The sequence below is a fragment of the Myotis davidii genome, unplaced genomic scaffold, assembly GCF_000327345.1.
Source record: "Myotis davidii unplaced genomic scaffold, ASM32734v1 scaffold1364, whole genome shotgun sequence".
Lineage (NCBI taxonomy): Eukaryota > Metazoa > Chordata > Mammalia > Chiroptera > Vespertilionidae > Myotis > Myotis davidii.
The window spans coordinates 373,512-398,868 of record NW_006295736.1 but is presented as its reverse complement, the minus strand read 5'-3'; the positions used below and the strand labels follow the sequence as shown (position 1 = coordinate 398,868).

Below are 25,357 nucleotides of genomic sequence, written 5' to 3'. Positions count from 1 at the left end.
CCTGTGGGGCGGAGGAGGTGGGGTGGGCGGAGGCGCCCTGCCCTGCGGAGGTGGGCGGTCTCCTGGCTTAAAGCAAACCACGCGACCAGACACGTCATAGTGCCCCCTGCGCTTCTCTCCTCCTGAAGCTGCCCCCTTGGGCCGGCTTTGGGTTCCGGCGGAAGAAGCATTTGATCAGTTTGCACCTTTCACGTGCCATTATCACCCTTTAAACTTTCTTCCACTTTTCCTCCCCTCGTTTAGGAAGACCACGTTGCCGTGACTACCCTCAACTTTTTAAAAAGATGTTTTTATTGATTTCAGAGAAGGTGAGGAAAAGAGAGAGAGAAACATCAATGATGAGAATCGTTGATTGGCTGCCTCCTGCACACCTCCTACTGGGGATGAGCCCTAACCCAGGCATATGCCCTTGACTGGAATCGAACCTGGGACCTTTTTCTGTCTGTAGGCAACGCTCCATGTTGAGCATGTGTCAGTATTTCATTCCTTTCTATGGCTGTGTAATATTCCATGATTATGGGTAGACCACATTTTTTAAGATAGGAGGGATGGGAAAGCTCTTAAAAACTTTTTTGATTGGTTGATCTTCGAGAAAGGAAGGGAAGAAAGGGAGAGAGATAGTTACTTGTTATTCCACTTATTTATGCATTTGTTGGTTAATTTTTGTGTTTGCCCTGAGGATTGATCCCCCCAACCTTGGCATATCGCAAAAATGCTCTAGCTGGGCAGGGCTAGGCCATGCGTTTTTGAACATCAGTTGATGGGTGTTATGCCCAGATTTCAAGATCCCCAAGGAAACCACACCAGGGAACTCTTATACAAGCTCGCTTGGTCCCCCCCTTGCCTCCATTACTGGATGCAAGAGAGAGCCCCGAGTCCCAAGAGAACAAAGAATTTATAGGGCTTGGGGTCGGGGGCGGGGAGGGGGGGGGTAGGGCAGGGGGCAGCTAGGGTCTGGTTACACAAAGACAGGGGGGGGTGGCCAGCATACTTTTGGCCTTGGGCTAGTTTCCCCCACTTTTCCATTGGCCGAGATAAGGGCAGGCCGAGTAACTGATACACCCTGCGGCTTTTTCTTGGAAGAGGGGTTAAGGACACAGCCATCAGTCCTGCCCTGTCCTTTCAATGGGCATTTGGGCTGTCTCTTTTTGGCTGTTACGAATAATGCTCCTGGGAACATGTGTTTTCATTCCTCTGGGTATATCCCTAACAGTGGAACAGCTGGGCCGCAGGCAACTCTGTATTAAACCTCTAAGGGGCCTCCATCCTGTGTCCACAGAAGCTGCACCATGTTGCTGTCCCACCAGCAGTGCCGTTTCCCCACACCCTGTCTTTTCTGTTCTAGTTGGGACAGTGAATGTGAGGTGGTATCTCATTGTGGTTTTGACTTGCATTTTCCTCGTTGATTATGTTGAACACCTTTTCATGTGCTTACTAGTCATACATAATTTTTCATAATTTTTTAAATCAAATGTACTGGAGTGACATTGGCTAGGGCCCTATGTAAGCTTTAACTGAGTTGTGTTTTTATTATTGAGCTGTAGAAATTCTTTATACTAGTATATTCTAGATCAGCGGTTCTCAACCTGTGGGTCGTGACCCCTTTGGGTTTGAATGACCCTTTCACCGGGGTCGCCTAAGACCATCAAAAAACACATATATAATTACATATTGTTTTTGTGATGAATCACTATGCTTTATGTTCAATTTGTAACAATGAAATTGGGGGTCACCACAACATGAGGAACTGTATTAAAGGGTCGTGGCATTAGGAAGATTGAGAACCACTGCTCTAGATAGAAGTCTCTTATCAGATATAATTTGTAAATATTTTCTGTGAGCTGTCTTTTCACTTCTTGATGGTGTCTCGGCCCTGGCAACCAATTGATGTGTCTCTCACATCTATGTTTCTCTCTCTCTCTTCCTCCCTTACACTCTCTCTAAAAATGAATGAAGCCCTGACCAGTTTGGCTCAGTGGATAGAGCGTCGGCCTGCAGACTCAAGGGTCCCAGGTGCGATTCCAGTCAAGGGCATGTACCTTGGTTGCAGGCACATCCCCAGTAGAGAGTGTGCAGGAGGCAGCTCATCAATGTTTTTCTCTCATCGATGTTTCTAACTCTCTATCCTTCTCCCTTCCTCTCTGTAAAAGATCAATAAAATATATTAAAAAAAAATAAAACATGAATGGAAAAGTATTTTTGGGTGAGGATTAACAACAAAAAGAACCAACCAATGAGTGCATAAATAAGTGGAACAACAAATCAATGTTTCTTTCTCTACAACCAATTAAGTTTTTAAAAAATAAATAGAACCCTGTAGTGATTTCTCCCAGCACTCAGGGCAAGATGCAACCCAAGTCCCCCCACAGGCCCGCCCTCTGCACTTCCTGCTCCTGCCCTCACTCATTGTGCTCCAGCCCCCAGGGTCAGATGCCAGCCTCTCCAACTCCTGGTATTTCCACTTCCTGTGCTTTTTCCTGTTACTCCTTTCCCTATTTCCTTTGGGTCAGTTTTTGGGCTCAGGACTTTGTATTTTTTTTTTTTTAAATGTTAATACATCCTTTTTGTGTCATTATTTTTAAAAAATATATTTTTATTGATTTCAGAAAGGGAGAGGGAGAGACAGAAACATCAATAAGAGAGAATCATTGACCGGCTGCCTCCTGCACAACCCCTACTGGGGATCGAGCCCACAACCCAGGCATGTGCCCTTGACTGGAATTGAACCCGGGACCTTTCAGTCCACAGGCCGACGCTCTATCCACTGAGCAAAACCAGCTAGGGCCAACTTTGTATTCTTAGAAGTTGAGGGGATGCCTGGCTGACATGGCTGTGGTTGAGCATCGACCTATGATGGTTTGATTCCCGGTAAGAGCACATGCCCAGGTTGCGGGTTTGATTCCCAGTGTGGGGCATGCAGGAGGCAGCCGATCAATGATTTTCTCTCCCCCCCTCTCCTTTCCTCTAATGAAATCAATAAAAATATATTTTAAAATATTGAGGAGGGAGACTTTGGCTTCCAGGATCCCTACCTGGGGCTGAGTGCAGGCCCTGGGCACACAGGACACCGCCTGCACATGGCCCCCGCATGCAGGACTGGAGGGCTGTCGGGCAAGCAGCAGGGAGTGCAGGATGAAATCGATTCTGAAGAGGCTTCTAGGGCAAAGGACTCAGGTGCAGCCTTGAGGATGGGGTGACCATCAGGAGTTCCTGCTACGGGAGGGGACCCCATGTCCATGCCCAGGCCTTCCCCTGAGCTCTCCCTCAGGGCTGGTCCTGGAGGCTAAGGCTGACCAGTTGTGGGCTCAAACTGGGACTCTTGTCAAGAGGGGACCCTGGCCCTGGGGGGATGGGGACCCTGCTGGTGTGCCCGCTTCTCTGAGAGCCACTTGGGCTGGCTTCTGGGTGGGGATGCTGACCAACAACAGGTGCCCAGGGGACCCACCAGGCCACGCAGAGGGACCAGGAGCAGGGGAGGCTCCGAAATTGAACCCGACATGATGTGCACGGATGGCGGGCAGGCCAGGCAGGAGGAGGGGTGCTGGCCTGCGGGCACAAGAGCACAGGCGTGCGGGTGAGGGGCAGGTGGAGGCCTCAGGAGAAGGCGGCGGAAAGAATGACGCGCAGACAGGTTCACGGATAACTTAGTTTACAAGTCAAGCCAAATGCAACGCAAAGTGTTTTCCTTTTTTTAAACCAAAATAAATAAATCAGATCTGTCCCTGTGACAGGTGAGGGGGAGGCCCTGCCTCGCCCCCCTGACAGCTTTGGCACAGCAGAGAGAGAGTTCCCAGTTGGGTCTCCACGGTGCGCAAGGGGCCAGGAGAGAAGTCTGGGCTGTGCGGGCCGAGGGAAGGTGGCCAGGGAGCAGGACCGTCAGACCCGTGGCCGCCCTGGCTGTGGGTCAGGTGGAGCTTTCTGACCTCCCTCCGTCCCTCTGGCCATGCGCTCCGGGACCCTCTGAGAAGTGCGGCGGACACTGGAGAGCGGCCTGCCCTGTCAGGTCAGGTTCAGGCCCTGTCAGCTGCCCCACCCACTCCACAGGGCCTCTGAGGGCTCCACCCAGGAAAAGCCGCCCACCTGGTGCCAGTGCAGGACCCCCTGCTGGGTGGTAAGCCCCATGGGGCTGTTCCTGGGGTGGAGCTGGGCGTGGGGCTGGCCGACCCTCCCAGGACTCCTGCAGGGCGCCCTCTCCTCCAGCTCCCACAGCCTCTGAAGGCTGCTCAGTAGAGAAGCTTGGAGCCCGGGAGCCGGCCCTGTGAGGACAGCAGCAGGCTACTAAGGGGCGAGGAGTGTGGGCACGCGGAGGCACTATGATTTCTTTAATTGAGAAGCGAGGGCAGTGGTGGACGGAGGCTGTGGCCCAGTGGCCAGGCAGCATCTACGAGAAGTTCTTGAAGGCATCCAGGTCGAAGGCCGTGTCTAGCAGGCGCTGCAGCTCCGTAAGGTGGGTCTTCTTGTTGCCGGTGGCCGGTGCTGCCGCGGGGTCTCGGCCAGCGTACCTGCAGGGACAGAGCAGTGATGTAAGGCCACCTGAGGGCCCGGATCCCTTACACCGGTCCCGACGCGGGCGGCGCCTACCACACGGGCTTGGCCCGGTTGATGGTGGTGCGCAGCCGGGGCTTCACGTAGTCGTAGTAGCCCTGGTTCTTGTGCTCCTCCTGGCACCAGGCCAGATCGGCGTTGGGGTACTTCTGCACCTCCTGCAGCAGCAGGTCGAAGGGGAACGGCGACAGCTGGGGGAGAGGGGCGTGTCAGGAGGACGTTCAGAGCAGCGGCGAGGTTGGCACACCAGCTGCCGCACCCCTGCCCTCACCTGCTCGATCCTCGTGATGGCCACCTGCTCCACCATGTCCCGCGCTTTGCGCTCGCGGGTGAGGTCGTAGTACACCTTGCCGGTGCAGAACAGGAGCCTCTTGACGTTCTCTGGGTTCTGGGCTGCAGGGCCGTCTTCTGGGATCACCCGCTGGAAGTGGGTCCCTAGGAGAGAGTCCGGACCTGGCTAAGGACACCCAGTGCCCATGCGAGTGGGGACCACACAGCAGGCGGCAGGGCTGACCAGGAGCCCCTCGGCCTTGGATGCCCCTGAGTTTTCCAGCCCAAGGAGGCCTTGGGAAGCACATGCAGGATCAGCCTGTGGGCGCACGGTCAGCCTTGGATGGCGGACGACCCCGTCCACCCTTCAGAACAGACTTCAGAGGCCACTGTGTCTAGAAAAGCACCCCGTGGCCATCTGCTCCAACCCCTCAGGAGCTCACAGACACTGGAACTTTCCACACAACCCTGCCAACAGTCAGGAGCTCATGGCTGGGATCCGGCCCAGGGGACAAGGCTGACCTTGGGAAGCTGTGTCTAAAATGAGGCGCTCACTTAGCGAAAGGAGCGAGGACCAGAAGGAAACCACCTCCAGGTGATAAAAGCCAGATCAGAAAGCCCACAGCGCACACAGTGCTCAGTGGTTCAAGACAGAAAGCTTTTCTCCAAGGTCAGGAATGAGGGCGTCCGCTCTCACCACCTCTACTCAACACAGTGCTGGGGGTCCCGCCAGAGCATGGGGAGGAGAAGGAAATAAAAGGCACCCAACCTGGGAAGAAAGAAGTGAAGCTTGGTGTAGATGAGCTCGTTCCGTGTAGAAAACCCTAACGATTCCACAAAGAGACAGCAGAGCTAAGAGACACACTCAACACCGTCGCAGGATAGAAAATTCAACCACCAGGACTCAGCTGCAGTTCTGTATACTAACAACAAACAACCCAAACGTGAAACAAAAGAACAACTGCATTCGAAATAGCACTGACAAAAGAATAAACACTTAGAAATAAACTTAATCAGGAAGGTGGAAGACTTATTCTTGAAACTACCAAGTATGCTGAAATAAAGAAGACACTAACAAGTGGAAAGACACAAGTTCATGGACCAGAAGACTGAATATTAAGATGTACGCCGAAACCGGTGTGGCTCAGTGGATAGAGCGTCGGCCTGCAGATTGAAAGGCCCCAGGTTCGATTCCAGTCGGGGCATGTACCTGGGTTGCGGGCACATCCCCAGTAGGAGATGTGCAGGAGGCAGCTGATCGATGTTTCTCTCTCATCGATGTTTCCAACTATCTCTCTCCTTTCCTCTCTGTGAAAAATCAATAAAATATATTTAAAAAAAAAAGATGTACATATACTCAAAGCGATCTACAGATTCAATGCAATCCCTATCAAAATCACTTTTTTTTAAATTTTTTGCAGAAAGAGAAAACTCCATCTCCTAGAGACCCACTTCCAGTGGGTGATCCCAGAACTCAGAAAATGCCAAGCCATCCTAATGGTCATGGAATCTCAGAGGATCCCAAATAGCCTCACTGTCCCGAGAAAGAACGAAGGATCCAAATTCCCGATTTCACCACAGAAAGCACACTGTAAAGCACAGTGGTCAGCACAGCGCGTCCTGCCCGGCCGGTGGTCCTGCCCGGTGGTCCTGTCTGGCCGGTGGTCCTGTCTGGCCGGTGGTCCTGCCCGGCCGGTGGTCCTGCCCGGCCGGTGGTCCTGCCCGCCCGGTGGTCCTGCCTGGCGGGCTGGGCTTTGTCCCAGGCACTGAAAGGCGGCGCTGGACTCCCGGCCAGGGCACCCAGCTCCTGTTTTATGTGATGTCATGATAAGGAAATGTTCCGTATCCAAAACAAATAAGCAAACACCGCAGGTGGACCTGGCATCAAGACAGAGCTGCAGACCCTGGGGTAGGACAGAGAGCCCAGACCCAAGTCCTCACATCTGTGGTCAAGTGACTTCTGACAAGGTGCCCAGACCTCTCAGGGCAAAGGCCAGGCTCCTCAACAAAGTGCTGGAACACGGCGGATCCACAGGCAACGAAGCCGGGCCTCACACCAGACGCCAAACAGCTCAAACAGCTACAGGCTTGACAGAGCGCCAGAATCACAAACCCAGAAGAAAATACGGTGAAAGCTCCACAACGCTGGCTTTGGCAGTGATTTCCTGGAGGTGACATCAAAGACACAGGTAAAAGCAACCAAAAACAGACACATTTAACTTCATGCAAATTAAAAAATTTTACACATCCAAAGACAATACACAGAATGGAAGAGAATCATCGCAAGTCATGTATCTGACAAGGTATGAATACCAGCATACAGCCCTGGCCGGTGTGGCTCAATGGATGGAGCGTCTGCCTATGGACTGAAGGGTCCCAGGTTCGAATCTGGTCAAGGGCACATGCTCGGGTTGTGGGCTCGATCCCCAGTAGGAGGCAGCCAATCAATGATTCTCTCTCATCACTGATGTTTCTCTCTCTCTCACCCTCTCCCTTCCTCTCTGAAATCAATAAAAATGTATTAAAAAATACACATCCAGCACAGAGAGAACTAAATTGAGCAACAAAACACGCAGTTAAATCATGGGTGAAGCCCTAGCTGGTGTGGCTCAGTGGACAGAGCATCGCCCTGCGGACTGAAGGTGCTGGGTTCAATTCCAGTCAAGGGCACAGGCCCAGGCTGCTGGCTGGATCCCCCGCAGGAGGGGGTGTGCAGGAGGCAGCTGATTCCTGATTCTCTTCCATCATTGATGTTTCTAGTTCTCTCTCCCTCTCTGGAATCAGTAGAAATATATTTTAAAAAACTGGGCGAAGGACTTGAACACACTTCTCCAAAGAAGGTACACAAACAGCGGTAAGCAGAGAAGATGCTCACCAGCCTTATCATTAGGGAAATGCAGACCCAAACCGCTCGAGAGGCACCTCAGGCCCTCAGATGCTGAGACACAAAAACCAAAACCCACGCGCTGGCCGGGTGCAGAGACGGAACTGTGCACCGTAGTGCACGTGAAACGGCGTGCCACCGCCAGCAACAGCCTGGCGCGCCTCCGAAAATTACCACCACAGCTACCCACCAGCCAGCAGTCCCTTCTGGGCACTGATCCAGAGACCTGAGCAGGGGCTCGAAGCACCGGTGCCCCAGGCTCCCAGCAGCCGAAGTGGAGATGGCTGAGCCCATCGAGGACGAGGGTGAGCGCAGCTTAACAAGCACCGAGTGAGACTGAGCACCAAACAGCTCTACCAACTGACTGACTTTTCTTCAATAAAGTTGCATTAAAAAAAGGACACATTTCTCATGCATTGCAAATGAAATACCATGTTTTTTGTTACTATTTTACTCTAGTGTTTTACTTTTTGGTCGTATCAAACTTGTGCATTAAATATAATCATATTCTTTAAAAAACATGGATAAAGGATAAACCAGGTGTGGCCCACCCACACGTGGACTGTTGCTCAGCCAGCCTTACAAAGGAAGGAGATCGGACAAAGTGGCTGGACCTCGAGGACACGATGCTGATTGACTAAGCCAGATACTTCATGACCCCTCATGGGAGGTCCCCAGTCAGACTGAGAGACAGCAGCTGGGGTGCAGGGCTGGGCAGGGAGGGGTCAGTGTCCGAGAGGACCGAGTGTCAGTTTGGAAGAGGGGGGGGTTCTGGAGATGACAGAGGTGTCTGTACACTTAACTGGGTAAGATGTACGTTACCCAGATGATAAAATATTCAACAAACAAGAGGTTTACCTTGACTGGAGCCGAAAGGGGGCCCCACGGCTGGGAGGGGGTGAGCTCCCTGGCCCTGAGCCAGGGGTGTGGGAGGTGACACAGTAGCCCCAGTGAGTGGCAGGGCACAGGAGAGCCCTCCCCTGCGGGGCCTTTCCAGTCCCTGGGGTGACCTGCGCAGCCTCAGCGTCTGTGCCAGGTGACACAGTAGCCCCAGTGAGTGGCAGGTGACACAGTAGCCCCAGTGAGTGGCAGGTGACACAGTAGCCCCAGTGAGTGGCAGGTGACACAGTAGCCCTCCCCTGCGGGGCCTTTCCAGTCCCTGGGGTGACCTGCGCAGCCTCAGCAGCAGCGCCCAGGGTGGGGTGAGCTCGGGGCTCAGCCTCACTTCCCTGCCTCTAAGGTCCGGGGAGGCTCCAGGCCACAGCGCAGACCTGGGGAGACGTGGGGCACACCTTGGACCAACGTGCACACAAGCTCAGACGTCTGGGCTGTCCTGTTCGGGGGTCTTTACCCAACGACCCAGAAGTGGCACGGGTGACAGTGGAGGCAGCGGGAGCTCCAGCCCCAGAGCACAGGCAGGACCCCCCTGCCCGCCTGCACCCACCTGGGAGCATCTCGTCGAAGCTGGTCCTGGCCTCGGGGTGCCGCAGCAGGGACTTGGGGGTGAAGACGATCAACTGAAACACAGGACCACAGGCTCAGGATGGACCAGGTCCTCAGGTCCCAGGAGGGTCAACAAGAGGGGCTGCCCTCCCAGCTCTGTGGTCAGGACCAGCCACAGGTCAGGAGCGTGAAGAAGAGGAAGGATGAGGCCGTTCCCTTGCCTGCCTCTCCTCGGCTGAGGGGCTGGGCCCTGCTGAGCCAGGCGTCTGCCCGAGTCACCCCCCCACCCCCCAGGAAAAAGCCCTCCTGTCTGGCGTGCTGCCTGTGGCCGGTGTCCGTGCTGTGGGCCTGCGTGGCCTTGCAGTTCAATCTGCAGCAACAGAGGTGCTCTCCCTCTGGGCTCCCCGTCTTCCAAGCTCCGTGCCCCGCCCACCACCACCCATTCCCACGTCTCTGACAGGGAGAGCCACTGACCGGCTTCCGGAAGGGCAGGAGGATCTGGCGGCGCAGCACGTGGAAGAAGTTGCCGGGCGTGGAGCAGTTGACCACCACCCAGTTGCAGTCGTAGAGCTGACTTATGTCGAAGTTGTCCTCCTGGAGGTTCTGCAGGGAGGACGGGAGCTCAGGGACGCAAGGGAGCTCCTGCCCTGTCCCCACTCCACCCCTGGCTGCTGACAAGGCTGCCTGGCCAGGAAGCCAGGCCCCACCTCCACCCGCCCTCCTCCCAACAAGACTGCCTCCTGGTCATTCAAGTCCGATCAGCGGCTCGTTCCTTAGGGCATCTGCCTGCATTGGACACAGAGCAACTCCCACGGCTTCCCCGGCCACACCTGCTCCGAGCCCTCGGGAAGCCTCAATCCGGGAGACCTGCATCGGGGCCCCTGCACCCCCTTGGCCACGGCACCCCCCTCACCGGCAGGACGTCGGGGTCGTCATTGCACATCTGCAGGAACCGCTCGGGCCTGGCGGAGGAGTGCTCTGGGCCCTGGAAGCAGATGCGATTCAGCCCATTTCCGTCTCCACACACCCCGGGGCTCCCTCCTGCTGGCACAGGGCGGGGCTGAGCTCACCATGCCCTCCATGCCATGGGGAAGCAGGAGCACGATGCCGTTCTGTCGCACCCACTTGGCCTGCCCGGGGCAGATGAACTGGTCGATGATGCACTGGGCCGTGTTGTGGAAGTCGCCAAACTGGGCTTCCCAGAGCACCAGGGCGTTGGGGCTGGCCATGGCAAAGCCCAGCTCAAAGCCTGCAGACAGGAAGGGCGTCAGGAGGGAAGGGGCAGGCGGGGAGCGGGGAGGAAGGGGGGCAGGGGGCGTCGCTCACCCAGGACCCCGTACTCAGACAGCGAGCTGTTGCACACAGTGTAGGGGGCCTGGTTGGGCCACAGGTGGTTCATGGGGATGCAGGTCTTCTTGTCCACGTTCTGGTCGTGCAGCACGTGGTGGCGGTGGCTGCGTCAGACAACACAGGTGAGCGGCAGGGCCGCCACCTCCACTCGGCAGCAGACCCCATGCCCATCCTAAGAGGAGGGCTGCGCAGGAGGGAGGCAGCGCCGGCAGAGGGGTGAGGGAGGGGGGTGGCGCAGCGCAGGCAGGGGGAGCGTGCCCTGGGCTGAGATAGGCCCTAAGGCCGTGCCATGTTTTCCTAGGAGAGAAGCAGTGACACCCCACTACCCCCACTTCGAGGGCCTGGCGCTCACCTGAAGGTGCCACGCTCCACGTCCTGGCCGCTCAGCCGGATGTGGATGCCTTCCTTCAGCAGGGAGCCGAATGCCATGTACTCCGCCAGGGCCCAGTCCACAGTCCTGTTCTTCACCAGCTCCCCGCGCGTCTTCAGGATGCGGCTCAGCCCTGCAGACACAGTGCTCACTACCCGCCCACCTCCCATGATATGAGCAGCCGCGCCAGGAGTGGGGAAGGGGCGTGGAGACCAGGCCAGGGAGGGGCTATCACAGCCCCTCCTTCCTCCACAGCTCCCAGCGAGGACCACACTGGCAGAGGTGAAGGGAGCCAAGGGCTTCCTGCCTTCCACCACCCACTGCCTTGGACAGGCTGGGTTCTAGGCAGGTGAGAGCGGGTCCCTGGGCCTGCCCCGTGGCTCCCGAGTCACAGCCCTCACCTCCGTGGATGGTGAAGTTCTCCACCGGCACGGAGCTAGCCACGCTCCCGATGTGCGTCAGGACCTCCTCCTCCAGCCCCGTGGAGGGGCAGGTCATGCTCCGGGGCTGCCCATCCAGCGTGAAGAAGCCTAGGACAGAGGCACCTGCTGACGCCACACCTGGCTCCCGAGACACTATGGAGAGGCCTGGGCGCTCCCGGGAGAGGGGCTGTGTCCGTGGGCGACGCCTCACTCACCAGGCCAGGGGGAGTCCAGCCAGTGCTTGATGTGCAGGATCTTCTCGTCCTTGGAGCGGGCGAAGGCCTCCTCGCAGATCTTGTCGTACTTGGAGATCTCCTCCTGGAGGGGTGGGCGCCGTGTCAGGGGGCGGCAGGCAGAGCCTGGCCTCGGTGCTCCCCACACACACCTCTCAGATCCATGTTGCCCATGGTGCCTTCTCCACGTGGGCAGATCCTGCCACTCTCCCATCCTGGTCCAGGTCTGGCTCTCACGCTGACAGTCACACCCCACCTGCCACAACCCCGACGGAGCCGGAAGCCCTCCCCAGAAGCCCCACTCCCACATCTGCCACGAGCTGCTCTGCGTCAGCCTCCTTCTGAGCACCAAGGACCCACCAGGCACACAGCCCCTCCCCACCCCCAGCTGGATCTGCACCCGCCTCACCCCGCTAGAAAGTGGGCGGGGCCGTGGCCCACGCGAAACACCCATCCCCACAGAGTCCTCAGGCGGGCGCCCTGCCCCTGGCCCCATCAGCAGTGAAACGCTGCAGGCGAAGCACTGCGCATCCCCAGAGCAGCCGCTGAGGGGGGACGCACCTCGTACTCAGGCTGGTTGACCACGCCCTGTGCCACCAGCAGCTCCGCGTACTTCTGCAGCACCGGCTTCTGCTTGCGGATCTGCTTGTACATGAGCGGCTGTGTGAACATGGGCTCATCCATCTCGTTGTGGCCGTTGCGCCGGTAACACACCTGGGGACAACCAGGCACCAAACGTCAGGGGCCACGCGGAGGGCGGGCTCCGAGAGGGCCGCATCAGCCCGCCTCCCAGAAGGAGGGTCCTGCCCGGCCTCCCGCACACCAGGCTGCTTTGCCTCAGGGACAAAACGGGTGACCGGGTGACCTGAGAACGTCCGGGCGGGACAGGACCCGAGTCCCTTCTCCCACAGAGGACGCCTGCGGGCGGGACACTCGAGGGCAGCAGGTGACCACTCACCAGGTCCACCACCACGTCCTTGTGGAAGGTGTTCCTCCACTCGGCAGCCACCTTGCACACGTACATGACGGCCTCGGGGTCGTCAGAGTTCACGTGGAAAATGGGGGCATTCACGACCCGGGCCACATCGGTGGGGTAGGGTGAGGAGCGGGCCATGCGGGGGTCCGTGGTGAAGCCGATCTGCAAGGGACACAGGCTGCTGGGCTGGGTGTGGGATGGGGGGTGGGGGTGCTGGGGGCGGGGCCAAGGACAGGGGCATGGCTACGCTGCTAGAAACTGGAGGCCTTGGCTGCCTGCTCCCGGGATTACCTGGTTGTTGACCACCACGTGGACCGTGCCGTGGGTGGTGTAGGAGGGCAGGTCACTCAGGTGGAAGGTCTCGTACACGATGCCCTGGCCAGCGAAAGCGGCATCCCCGTGTAGAAGGATGGCCATGACCTGCAGACCCGCAAGGAGACCACAGACCCAGTGTGGCACACTGGAGGTTAAGCCACAAGCAGCTTTTCTAGCAACGTGTTCTGAGGTCCCTCCAAAGTGAGAAGGAAAGTGCAGGGGCTGGGTTAGGAACCCCTCCAACATCTCGCCTGCCCCACATCCTGCATGGTCCTGGGCCCTGGGTCCTGAGGGTCCCTCCTGACGACTCGGCAACGGCCCACTCCACACCAGGACAGGCCTGCGCTGACCACCCCATGCCAGTGATCAGCTTGGATCCCCAGTGCCCGTGGTAAGAACAGTGGCAGAGCCGTGGGGAGCCTGTATCTTGTTCCTCAGCCCCCTCCCAGGCTGCACGGGAGACAGCTGCCCACTTGACGTTCTCCCTGTGGGCCTCCCTCTCTCTGTGGCAGGCGTCCATCCGAGCAGGAACCGATCCTGTTGCCTGCCAGCAGTTTCTCTTCTGATGCCCAAGCACAGATTCCGGTCTGCGAGGCAGAGCCCTGCGCACTGGCCTGGTCCCACCTCTAGGTCTGACCCTTCGTCCTGGCCCATCTTCCACCTGCAGAGACCTCCCTCCGCCCACCTGCCAGCGCCTGCTGTTGTGCAGATGTACGGAGGGGCTGTGTACAGGCCGAGGAACCCAGGCTTCCCACGGCGCCCCCGTCGGTTCACGCCTCGCCCCTCAGGCCACTCGCACCTCGAAAGGCTCCCCGCCCGCTCAGTGAGAGCACCTGACCCTCAGGACATATGCAAGACGGGCTCCGGCCCAGACCTGGCGCCGTGAGGGCAAACCAGCCCACAGGCAGGACGCCCCTGCTCTGCCCCCAGCCACTCCCGGGCTCTGCGGGTCCAGCAGCCCTGTGGCCGCACCTTCTTCCCCTCGGTGTCCCCGCAGTAAAACTGTTCGGCCTTGGTCTTGCCCATCACCACGGGGTCGGCAGCCTCGAGGTGGGAAGGGTTCGCCACCAGCGACAGGGTGATGTTCCTGTCGGTCACACGGTTGATCCGCCGGTGGTACATGCCCAGGTGGTACTTCACGTCCCCAGAGCCCTGAGGACAAACAGGGAGGCTGGGTCCAGGCAGCACACGGAGCCTGCGTGTCCCCCCCACCCCCAGACCTCCGAGAAGTGTGGCAGGCTCTGCCCAGGACGGCACCTGGTGGGGGCTGCAAGTGTGGGGGCTGCCGGGCTGCTGCACGGGGACGCCACCCTCCATACCCCAGAAGCTGGCCTGGCAATCCCCCCCGGAGGCAGTGCCACACTGGCGTTCCTGGGGACACCAGTGCCTCACCTCGTCAGCGGCCTCCAGCTTTGAGTCAAACTGACAGAAAATCTGTTCCAGCTCCTTCCTGATGACGTTCGCCAGCACATTCAGCCGCCCCCTGGGACACACGGGGTCGGGGGTCAGCAGGCCCCTTCCTCCTCCGAGGGACAGGGAACACCTTGGTTTGCTGCCCGAGAGGCGGGGAGGCCAGTCTCCGTTCGCCCGCCTGAGGCCGACGAGGGGAGGCTGCTGGCACCTGCAGCCTTCGCTCAGGTCAGCGGCCTCTGCTGTGACCCTCAAGGGCTCTGGCTTTCACTTTTATAAGACACAGCACCAGGCCAACATGCCTGCCTGAGCCACCTGTGGCCTCGGGCGGGACGGTCACTGCAGGGCGAGGGGTGCTGTGGTGGGTAAGGGGTGCGGGCGGGCGAGGGGCGCCCCTGGGCGGTATCGGTACCTGTGCGGCATCCCCATGATCACTTGGTCCACACCGTTCTCGCTTGACTTGTCGATGATGGTCTTGAGGGCTGGGATCAACACCTCGCAGCCTTCTAGGCCGAAGCGCTTCTCGGACGACCACTTCCGCTGCAGGAACTCCTCGAACCTGGACGGAGCCAGGGCCTGAGAGCAGCCCAGGGCTGACCGCTCCCCAGGGCTGACAGCTCCCCAGGGCTGGCACCCGCCCGGCTCGGCCCCGCCCAAGCGCCTCCCCACCTGGTGGACCGCACGAGCCTGGCCAGGAGGGTCCGCTTCTCCTCGCTGGTGAACTGCATGACCCCCGGCGTCTCGAACTTCCGCCGGATCCACTGGCACTGCTCCAGGTCGTTGATGAACATGAACTCCACCCCGATGTGCTGGCAGTAGGCGTTCTGTTCCACACGGCCAGGCGCACAGTGGGTCAACGCCGCTCAGCCAGACACCTCCCTCCCTGACCCACCGAGCTGTGCACGTGTGTGTCTGTGTATGCATGTGCGCACGGAAGGTGCCCTGCAGTTCAGTGCCCACAGCTCCAGAGGAGGGAGAAGAGAAACTGGGAGGACAAGCGAGAAGACACCCCTGTCTGGACAGGGCACTGCCGGGCAGCTTCGGACCTCTCACATCTGAAATCGTCTCCCACTAGATTGGAACCCACAGAAATCTCTCCTTTCTTAGGTTGATTATAAAATTAAAAGCCATAGATTTTTATCTACAAAATAGCAAGAGTAATTTCCTTTCCCTTACATTTAAAGAAATACATGCTGGCCTGGCTGGCGTGGCTCAGTGGTTGAGCATCCACCCATGAAACAAGTTAGGGTTCAATTCCCGTTCGGGGCACAGGCCCGGGTTGTGGGCTCGATCCCCAGTGTGGGGTGTGCAGGAGACAGCCAATCAATGGTTCTCTCTCATCATCGTCATTTCTCTCTCTCCTTTCCTCTCTCTAAAATCAATAAAAATGTTTAAAAAAACAAGACTAAGAAAAACCCAATGAGTGGGGAGGCCTCCTGCCAGCCTGGGCTTTTGCGGAAAGCACGCCTCACCTCCAGCCGCCGGATGATCTCCCGCAGGGGCAGCGCCGACTCCTGCCCCCCGATGAAGGTGGTGGTCGGCAGCTGGAAGACCTTGTCCAGGTCGGACTCGTCCAGGCCATAGAACCCTGCGGGTGAGGAGAGACGGCACGGCCCACGGGGCAGTTGACGGGAAGGGGAAGGGAGTCCCCAGGGGGAGAAAAGAGAAGAGAAAAACCATGAAAACCTCTGATACCTAGTAAAATAAGTAACATTTTATAGCTAGAAACACAAATTTAGCAATAAACAGAAGCTGAGAATATTACTGGGTGTCACAGGCAAGTGAGAATAAAATTAATATATGCATATTAGTCTGGTGCACCAATTATTCATAATTTAGAGAAAATGTACTTCAAGGTCCCAAGGACACCAACAGTTTTGGTTTGAAAAGACACTGGGCGAGTCGATCAGAGAGCAAACAGAGAGACGGAAGAGGGACTGGTGAAGAGGCCACGTGTGCACATGGACACTCGTGTGCGGGGTGACAGGAAGCTGGAGACTGGGAGTGAGGGAGTCACCGAGAAGCGAGGGCCTGTGGAGAGCAGCGGGCAGCACAGCGAGGGCCTCACAGCCGTCCCTGCTCCTGGAGGCCAGCCTGCATGCTCTGGACCCGCTCCGGACCCGCTCCCGCCAGCACTGACCTTCACCTACGCTGGCTCCCTAGCGGCCACTGTCTGACTGGCTCACTCTGACCGGCACGGCACTGCACTGCCCCAGCACTCCGTGCCGGACCCTCAGGCTATAGGGGCCAAGGAGGGGCTCTTTCCCAGGCACCGCTGTGTGGGCCTCCCAGGGGCAGGGACTGGGAGGAGAACTGCCTGGGGCACTGCAGAGGGCTCCCACCGCCTGGCAGAGGCCGGTGCCCAGCCTGGGTGGCAGCGGCCACTTGTACCCACAGCTGGATCTGGACCCCAGGAGGCGGGAACATGCATTGCCAGTCTCCAGACCCAGGCGGGGACTCTCCGGTGCCCCTCAAGCTGCAGCCTGTGGATCTAATGCTTAAATGTGAGGCCTACATCTCTCAAACCTACTGCTGGGTCCTTCCTGCAGGGCTGTGGGGAGGCGGCTGGGGAAGCGCGGCACTGCTCCCAGCGCGGCTCTGTCAGGGACGAGGCAGCCCTCACAGGCCTGACCTGTGGAGCCCAGCCTGTGGCGCTGGCAGGAAGACCGGCCCGTCCTCCGTGCCTGTGCACGCCGTGGGCGCTGGCTCCCGGCCTCTCAGCACGAGCCCAGCCTCGCCATGTCTGCGGCTCTGCATGTCCATCCCCTGAACTGGTCGTTCTCTGAACCTCAAAACCGCTGGCCCCACTCCTGCATTTCTGGGTCTTGCCTGCGGGAAGGTGGAGAACACTCCCTCCTCCCTACGGCCCCTGAAGCCACCAAAACCCCAGACAGCAGGCAGCTCTGAAAGGGGGAAGATGGCTGACCAGCCGGGTGGGCTCCTGTTCTTGACGTGGAGCCAAGTACCTGCAGCCTGGAGCTCCCCAAGTTGCAGCAAACCGGCCCACAGGAGCTGTGCTGGCAGGACAGGAAGGCAGCCTCGCCAGACACGAGACACCCTCCACCCGCCCTCCCGGGCCTCGGGGAATGCACTCCGACCTGCACATCAAGGTGTCAGAGAAGAGCCGTCCTCATCCCTCTGGGAGGTGCTGAGCCTCCACATCCCCACCCAGGACGCCCCCGTGTGGTGCCCAGGAGACGGCGGTCACAGAGGTCAAGGGCGAGCCCTGTCTCCTGATCCCTAAGGTTCTGGTTGTAACAAGTCACTCAAATGAGAATAGGACCATCTCAGGCTGAACAAGGTCATCCACAGACACCAAAGGGACACAGAGGTGGGACTACCCACTGGACTCTCACGGAGCCACCATCACAGGCTTTCGTAGGCATCAGACATGACAGAGGCAATGGGAAGAGATTGGGACTCAGTAAAGGGCAAAGAAGGACCAAATGGGAAATTCTGAAATGACGAAATACAGTAACTCAAAACTCAGAGGATGGGCCCTGGCCAGTGGCTCAGTTAGTTGGAGCATCGTCCAGTCACCAAAAGGTTTCGGGTTCAATTCCTAGTCAGGGCACACACCTAGGTTGCAAGTTCTTCCCAGGTCGGGGCGCATGCGGGAGGCAACTGATCAATGTTCCTCTCTCTCCCTCTCCTTCCCCCTCTCTCTAGAAAAGCAATAAAAAGCAAAACATATCCTCAGGTGAGGATTAAAAAGCACACAGAAAGCCCTCAGTGGATGGGCTCAGAGGCAGAACCAGGGACAGGATCAGTGATGTGAAGACAGAAGGAGAGAAAGGAACGGGCCCGAAGAGGAGAGAAACTGACGGAAGGGAATGGAGAAGCTCCCACGACGTGATTCCCAGAGTGAGGGCAAGAGGGCGGCTTGGCAAACACAGCCAAAATCTTAAGCCCGCAGGTTCAAGAAGCTGAGTGAGCTCACCGGATAAGCCCAGAGAAACCCACAGCAAACACGTCACCATCAACATGGTGAGAAGTCCGTTTTTCCTAAACCGACCTATGGGCTTAACACGCTTCTGCTCAAAATGTCAGCAGTTTTCTGAGAAAAGCAAGCTGGATCTAAAATTTATCTGGGAAGACGAAGGCCCTAGAAAGTCAACACAATCCTCACGGGGCGCGGGGGGCGGTGGGACACAGGCAGAGAACAGAGCAGCCCCCTCCCCACCGCCCTCCCCCCAGCCCCACTAAGGTTTGAAAAAGCACAAAAGCAGCTCCGTGAAGGGAAGGTTTCCTGCTAGTGGTGCTGGAGCCAGGAGACAGACACTCACAGGCAGACCTCCCGCCAAGTAAACAAACCAAACCCTTCCCCCAACTTCCATCTTCTGCAGAAATTAACAACACGGACCACAGATTTAAATGTAAAATGCAAAACTATAAACCTCTGGACAAATACACAGGAGGACACCTTTGGGATCGAGCCCTAAGGAAGGTGCTTAGACGTGACACCAAGGGTACCATCTAGCGAAGGGAAACCTGAAACACTGGGCTCTTCAGAATGGGAACTTCTGCTCTGCAGACAACCCCCTTAGCCAAAGGAAACAACCCAAGGTCTGTCAACAAGTGAGCCGTTGAAAGCACTGTGGGCCCTCATGGCCAGGAATGCGCCCTGCAATCAGAGGAACCGAGGGTCAGAGAACAGCCCAGGAGACACCCAGACCATCAGAGGAACGAGGGTCAGAGAACAGCCCGGGAGACAGACAAGAGGAACTGAGGGTTAAAGAACAGCCCAGGTGACACTCTATCAGGCTGACCGAAAAATGCCAATTCCAAATGTCACAGATGGCGATTCCATTAGCAGAACCGCTGGAAATGACAAAGTTACAGAAACAGAACAGACAGCGGTTGCAAAGGTTAAACACAGGGGTGGGCAGCAGCAAGGAACCTGTGGGGGGCAGATGCAGTGGCAACACGGCTGGGACATCCTGTGGCCGTCAGGGTGACCATGGGGAGCTGGCTGGGAGGCACAGCTGTTATTTCTAACAATTGCCTAGGAATCTCAAAACAGTGCCTTTAACCCCAACTAGAGTCTCACAGACACAATGAGCAAATGGAGGAAAAAGAACTAAGAGACCCTGGTATGAAGAAAGCATGGCCACGGGGAGTGGCCACAGGCAGGGGCCCTAACACCCTCTCTGGGGTCCTCGCAGGTGGTCTGCCCAGAGCCCAGGGTCGCCAGGGCTCCTCCCTCCGTGGCGTTGTCCATGCACCCACGGGACATCTTGCCACCGGTGCCAGGAGGCAGCGTCTGAGAGACTGCAGAGCCCAGCCAAAGGAGGGAGGGTTGCACATGCAGAAGGCAGTGCGGCCCAGGCCCAGGGGCCAGCGAGCCGCGCCTGAGGACGCAGCGCAGGAGGACAGACGGGAGGGGATGTCCCAGGACACGATGACGGGACGGGAATGATGGGAGAGCAGCTCTGCCTGCTGGGTCACAACTGAGTGATGGGAAAACATTTCCAAACCAGTGACAACCTCTGAGCAGGACAGCGTGTGGGCTTCCCCAAGGGCATGCTGGGAGCAGCTGTCCTGCCAAGGCGCCAGCTCCAGGAAGAGGGCGTTTCCATACCTCCCACTGTGAGCACTCGCAGTCGCTCCTGGAAACCAGCAAGGCCTGAGGCAGGGGCATGGGGAGCGCGGAGGAAAAAGACAGGTGAGTTAGTTGAGAGCGCCCCACGCAGGCAGCACAGGAAGCACAGACATGGCACAGACACAGACACGGAGGAGGACAGGTGGGGACAAGGTCAGGGCTACCGTGGTCAGCAGCTGGCCTGAGGTGAGGGGAAGGCCACGGGGCGGCGGCGGAGACCTGTCCCCTCCCACCGAAGTGGCCCACAGTGGCTCCTGGGAGGAATCCACCCGACCTGGACCCTCGGGGAGAAGTGAAGGAAAAGATGAGATTCTCGCTCCTGAGACCCAGAGCTTCAGGCAGGAGACGAGACCTGAGCCCTCAAGATTCCGGCAGCTTCCAGAGTGGAAGGCGCCACCCCTTCCCCCTGGCAATCCGCCACGTGCTCGGTGGTGCCCGTCCACATGGGGCAGCTCTCCTGGTCTCGTGAACATCACTGAGCACCCGGACGCGTGGGCCTGGGGACGGGGTCAGGAGGCCTCTGCTAACAGGATTCACAGGCTGAGGGCTCAGTGGTCAGAGTGTGGCCACTCCCTGCCCTAGGAGGCGGGCATGGGAAAGCCAGACACTTCCCTGGAGCTGATGGCAAGAACGCAGAGGAGACCACAGCACCCACCAAAGAGCTCGGAGCCAGCGGCTCAGAGAACACCAGGTTCTGCAGAGGCAGGCACGCCACCTGAGGTGAGAACGAGGCCCCGCTTCTCTCCCTCCGTCCCCAGGACACAGCACCTGCCAGAGGCCACCTGCACACGCACCAGCCAAGGTAAGTGCTCACATCTTCTCATGCTGGGCGGGGCAGGGGGTGCTTCTTGTGCAGCAGCCCCCCCTTATCTGCGGGTTAGCCATCCGCGATCAACCACTCCCCAAAATATTAAATGGAAAATTCCAGAAACAAACAATTCATGTTTGTAACTGCACGCTGTTCTCAGTAGCATAATGGCCTCTCAAGCCGCCCTGCTCTGTCCGGCCTGGGACGGGAATCCCTCCTCTGTCCAGCAATTCACGCCCGTCGGTCACTCAGCAGCCTACTCGGTGCCCGAGGGGCCCATCCTGCTGACTCCTATTCCAGCACATTGCCATGATCGCTCACTGCTCGTCCCTGTGCCCAGTTCATGAGTCATACCTGTCACAGGTGTGTGTGGAGAAACCAGTACACGCAGGGTTCACCACTGGGGCCTTAGCATGCACCCTGTGAATGAGAGGGGACTTCTGCACTTCTTAGCTTTTTAAAAATAAAACGCCAACAACAGATATGAGCCAGAAGCGAGTGAGAGAGAAGACATTCTGGCTGTCATGTATGCGGGCACCAGGTCCCCAGCACCACACCTGCACACACAGGAGAGAATGGCTTCCTGCCAAGTGTGGAAGGATCTGCTGGGGACGAGGGCTGGGGCTGCGGACGGCGGGCAGGCGAGGGCATCCAGGAGGGAGGACAGCCTGTGGGACCGTGCGCACCACGCCCTTAGCTCAGCCACCCGCCTGGTCACGCACGGCAGCCAGTAGGTGAGGAGGAACTGCTCTCTGCTGCTCTCAGGCTGTGAAAGCTGATGAAAAACCAGCTTTATTTTTAAATCCTCACCCGAGGATCTTTTCCTATTGATTTTTAGAGATAGTGAAACAGAGGGAAAGACAGAGAGAAACATCGATATGAGAGAAACACATCAATTGGTTGCCTCCTGCCTGTGCCCCGACCAGGGCCTGGGCTGGGGAGGAGCCTGCAACCAAGGCACCTGCCCTTGACCAAACCCGAACCCGGGACCCTTTGGTCCACAGGCTGACGCTCTATCCACTGAGCCAAACTAGCTAGGGTGAAAAATCAACTGTTTTTAAGCCCATTCTCCCAGCCTTCAAGGGAAGGTCTTGGGGGTGGGATAACGCGGTTAAGCAGCTAAGATATCACAATTTTGGACTTTTATTTAAATTGCATTTTTAACCGTTCAACTCAAGTTCACTTCCCAAGACCAACCCTGTGCAGACACTGGTGCGCCCCCTTCTCGGGTAGGGAACTGCTTCTAGTTCTGCTTTGTGTGAGGACCCCCAGCGCCCACCTCGGGAGGGGGGTGGATGGAACCGCCTGGCACCTAGAACCTGCCCCCAACACACACCCGAGAAAAGGCCTCTAGAAGGTGTCTAGCGATCGTCTGTCCAATGACAGAACCTGGCCCCTGCCACACGGAGAAACACCTAGCCCTCCTCGCGCTGGCATTAGTGACGCAAGCCCCACCTCCACGCCACGTGCTGCGCCCGCGGTAAGTGCTGCCGGTGAGCCCTGATGTCTCTCTGGGAGCCCCAGGCGACGCTGCCCAGCCACCTCTCCACCTGCCCTCAGGGGCCAGAGAACTTCCGGGCCAGCACTTCCCAGCCTCCTCCACGCTGGTCAGGAAAGGTCAAGAGCCAGGCGGGAGAAGTCGCGTTCCACTTTAAGAAATCCTGCGCGGACAGTGCCCTGCTCGCTGTCTTCACCCACCACGTGCCTCTCAGCAGACTGTGCTCTGCAACGTGGGGTGCGTGTCGCCTGAGCCGCGGTTTCCACAGAGAATGAGGAGCCCCGCGAGGCCTGGCAGTGACCGAGGACCCCGGCAGCCGCTGCTCCTGCAGACCCACACTCCTCAGTGACACTAGTCCCCGTCGCCTGGGGAGCCCAGGCCTGGACCCAGCACGAGGGACCTGGCTCCATCCCTCAGCTGAACCTGCCTCCACCAGACGCCAGCAGCTCCTTCCCAGACGCTGCCAACACGCCAGCTCACGGCCTCGGAGCCAGGCCCGGCTGTCCGAGCTCAGCTAATCCTGAAACGAACTGGCAGGGGAGGGGACAGGCACCCAGCCCCCAGGTCTGAAGTCGGGCGACACGGTGAAAGCACCCGTGGGGCTGTCCAGGCCCATGGACTGGGTGGTTGGGCTGGACCGTTTCCTGACCTGCACACCAAGGGCGACAGCTCAACTCTAACTTTCCCACAGGCTCACACCTCACATACTGGGTTTACGCTACTTTCCATTTTTGTAGCTAAAGAAAAAACTTATCACGACTTGTGTCAAATTATTTCAAATTCCTTTTACAAGGGGGGGGGGGCTCCCCGACTGGGTGGTTCTGAGAGCTCCTGGCCAGCAGAGGCACCCTCTCTCCCTCCAATAATAGCCCAGGGCGCTGTGGGGCCCATGTCCCCGGTTTCCACATCACCCTTAGTGTGAGGTGCCGCCAGGACCCTGCTCCAGAGCAGACAGAAAGCGAGGCCCAACGGCCTGGAGGAGCAGGCCGTCTGTGCCCAGTGCGGCTGTGCCCAGGAGCTGCAGGCCCCAGGCCCGGCCTCTCTCCATCCCAGGCTCCTCCTGTGACGATGGCCATGCATGGCTCCCTCCCACCTGCCCAGTGTCCAGAGGGACAGATCAACGCTCCAGGGCCCAGGCAGCTCTGATGAGCTGAGAACCACTGAAAAGGTCTGTTTTGATGACAAGAAATGGGAACCCAGGGATCCCTCCTCTGCCTGAAGGCTCTGCCGGGGACATGTGAGCCCCCTTCTGGGAGGGCTCACCGCAGAGGTGTTAGCCCTGGGAGCTGCAGGGCTACGTGCCGAGGGGAGGAGAGGGGCTCCGTGTCCTGGGGACACCCAGGGAAGCCCACTTCTGGGAGCACAAAGTTGTCACCGCCAAAAAGTTGCAGGACTCCACACGGGCCGTCTGCCCTGCCCTGCCCTGCCCGCACGCGCAGGACAGTTTCCCTCTTCCAGAGCCGGGCCAGAGCCGGGGAGGCCTGCGTGACCCGCCACACTGAGCCCTGCGGTCTTCATCTGCCTTACCTGGCTGCTGCCTGACCTCCCCGGTAACACTAGCCACCCTTCCTCAGAGGAGCACTGGGCCCCCTCGCGGGAGCAGCACAGGCAGGTGTAATTGTCAGTCTCATTAGCATGCACAGTGTTTCCGTGACACCCGCCCGTTTCAGAATTAGTCACACCGTAATTTCCTTAGCAGGTTAGCAGCACGGAGCCGGAGAGCAGATTAACTCGAGGAAGCAGCTGCAGGTGGGAGCCCAGCCACGCCCTGCGCAGCACTCTGGGTGCGCGTGACGATGGCCATGCGCCTCGCGCCGCCCTGCGCACAGGGCGCCTTCCGAAGTTTCCTCAGTGTGATCACTGGCCGTTAAGAATGGAGACCCCAGTTGCACAGCCTGTTTTGAGACTCGCCCGGCAGAGGCAGGCCCCGCGTGCTGGACAGTGTGAGGCGACGGTTTAAGAGCGTCTGAGCATCTTCTGATCGGCCTGCACAGGCCGGCCATCCTTTTCCCTGCATCTTAAACCTTTTCTGCCCCAAATTTTACTTTCTAACTTGAGACTCAGACAATGGAGCTCATACCATCTGAGAAGCTGGGATGAACACAACTTGCCCAGCACTAAGGCTGCGTGACCGTAATGTCAAGTGATCAGAACAAAGGAAACTTAAGAGTCTTCCCTCCCGTCTGGGCGTCTGGCCTCCCGGGCCAGCACCGGGAGCTAAGCAGCAGCACTGGCCACTCCCAGACCCTCACCAAGTTTGTCTGTGGATGAGACAATGTCAGCGGGCACGGAGGAGTCCAGATCGGCATCCAAAATTCCCAGGGGGTCCAGCTGTGCTACATGGTGCCCTCGTATCTATGAAAGGGCCAGTGATGGGGAGGGAGGGACACACACAAAAGGACAGGAGGAAAAAAAAGAGGGAAGGGGTAAAAAAAAGTAAAATTACATTAAAATTAGTATTTACAGATCAATCCTCACCCACGTTTGAAGAAACAGTTACTGGAGCATCATCAAAATTTACACAACTAATTCCGAGAGGATCAAGTTTTGCAATGTGGTGACCCCTGACCTGGAAGTAATAACACAAGCAGCGGTTAAGCAGGTCCCGGGCTGTGGGGTAAAAGTCACATGTGGTCAAATCTCCCAAGAACAATGAACCCAACTAGTTCTACCGGCCTAGGAGCAGCGGGCTGTCCCCACTGCCGGGCACCGAGGCGCCCCTACAAAGGGGAAATGGGCTGGGAGGAATGTGGGAGGCAGAAAGGACCGCTTCCCTGGGACAGATGGAGATGGGCTCCGGGGACATCACCCCAATGTGACTCCAGCTCAGCTCTGAGCAGGAAAAGGCCTGTGAGGAAGCAGGGGCACAGCGCTGGGCAGGCAGTGTGAGCTGGAGGTCAGGGCACCGAGTCAGACAAAGGGCAGCTTCGCGGGACGTCCCCTCTGACCTGACTGCCTAAAACAGGACAGAAACTCCCCCGGGTCCGTTCCCCGAAACATGGGGCACATCACCAGGGCCTCCACTGGCACCAACGGGATGCACAACGGGCCCCGCGGGCAGCCTGTTGCTGAGGCCGAGTGCACGTGCCTCCCACAGGTCCCTGCAGCTTCCCTTCTTTGGAGAGAACCCCGTCCTGGCACCTTCCCCGGCACCTGTCCTGGCACCGGGGGCAGAGGACGCTGATGCCCTGCATGCGCTGCAGTGACGGGAGGCAGCAGGAGTCTGGGTCC

The 25,357-nt window shown here is 58.2% G+C and overlaps 1 protein-coding gene across 4 annotated transcripts in view; it reads right to left on the bottom strand.

Moving 5' to 3' along the window:
- Positions 1–3,632: 3,632 nt before the first annotated feature.
- OGDH (oxoglutarate (alpha-ketoglutarate) dehydrogenase (lipoamide)) overlaps positions 3,633–25,357 on the bottom strand; it is a 39,494-nt gene continuing 17,769 nt past the window's right edge. The window contains exons 4-24 of one of the 4 annotated variants that reach the window (XM_006770389.2): positions 24,379–24,481; positions 19,800–19,844; positions 15,691–15,806; positions 14,888–15,042; positions 14,631–14,777; positions 14,201–14,291; positions 13,781–13,960; positions 12,785–12,913; positions 12,476–12,655; positions 12,079–12,231; positions 11,500–11,602; positions 11,264–11,392; positions 10,845–10,995; positions 10,469–10,596; positions 10,213–10,391; positions 10,056–10,127; positions 9,617–9,745; positions 9,144–9,216; positions 4,817–4,980; positions 4,582–4,736; positions 3,633–4,502 (exon numbers count right to left, since the gene is read on the bottom strand). In XM_006770389.2, coding sequence (XP_006770452.1) covers positions 4,382–4,502; positions 4,582–4,736; positions 4,817–4,980; positions 9,144–9,216; positions 9,617–9,745; positions 10,056–10,127; positions 10,213–10,391; positions 10,469–10,596; positions 10,845–10,995; positions 11,264–11,392; positions 11,500–11,602; positions 12,079–12,231; positions 12,476–12,655; positions 12,785–12,913; positions 13,781–13,960; positions 14,201–14,291; positions 14,631–14,777; positions 14,888–15,042; positions 15,691–15,806; positions 19,800–19,844; positions 24,379–24,481 — 2,703 coding nt within the window. In that variant the 3' untranslated portion in view covers positions 3,633–4,381. Of the gene's footprint in view, positions 4,503–4,581; positions 4,737–4,816; positions 4,981–9,143; positions 9,217–9,616; positions 9,746–10,055; positions 10,128–10,212; positions 10,392–10,468; positions 10,597–10,844; positions 10,996–11,263; positions 11,393–11,499; positions 11,603–12,078; positions 12,232–12,475; positions 12,656–12,784; positions 12,914–13,780; positions 13,961–14,200; positions 14,292–14,630; positions 14,778–14,887; positions 15,043–15,690; positions 15,807–19,799; positions 19,845–24,378; positions 24,482–24,604; positions 24,696–25,357 lie in introns of all 4 variants that reach the window. The other 3 variants (XM_015568229.1, XM_015568231.1, XM_015568230.1) reach the window with 3 other exon arrangements.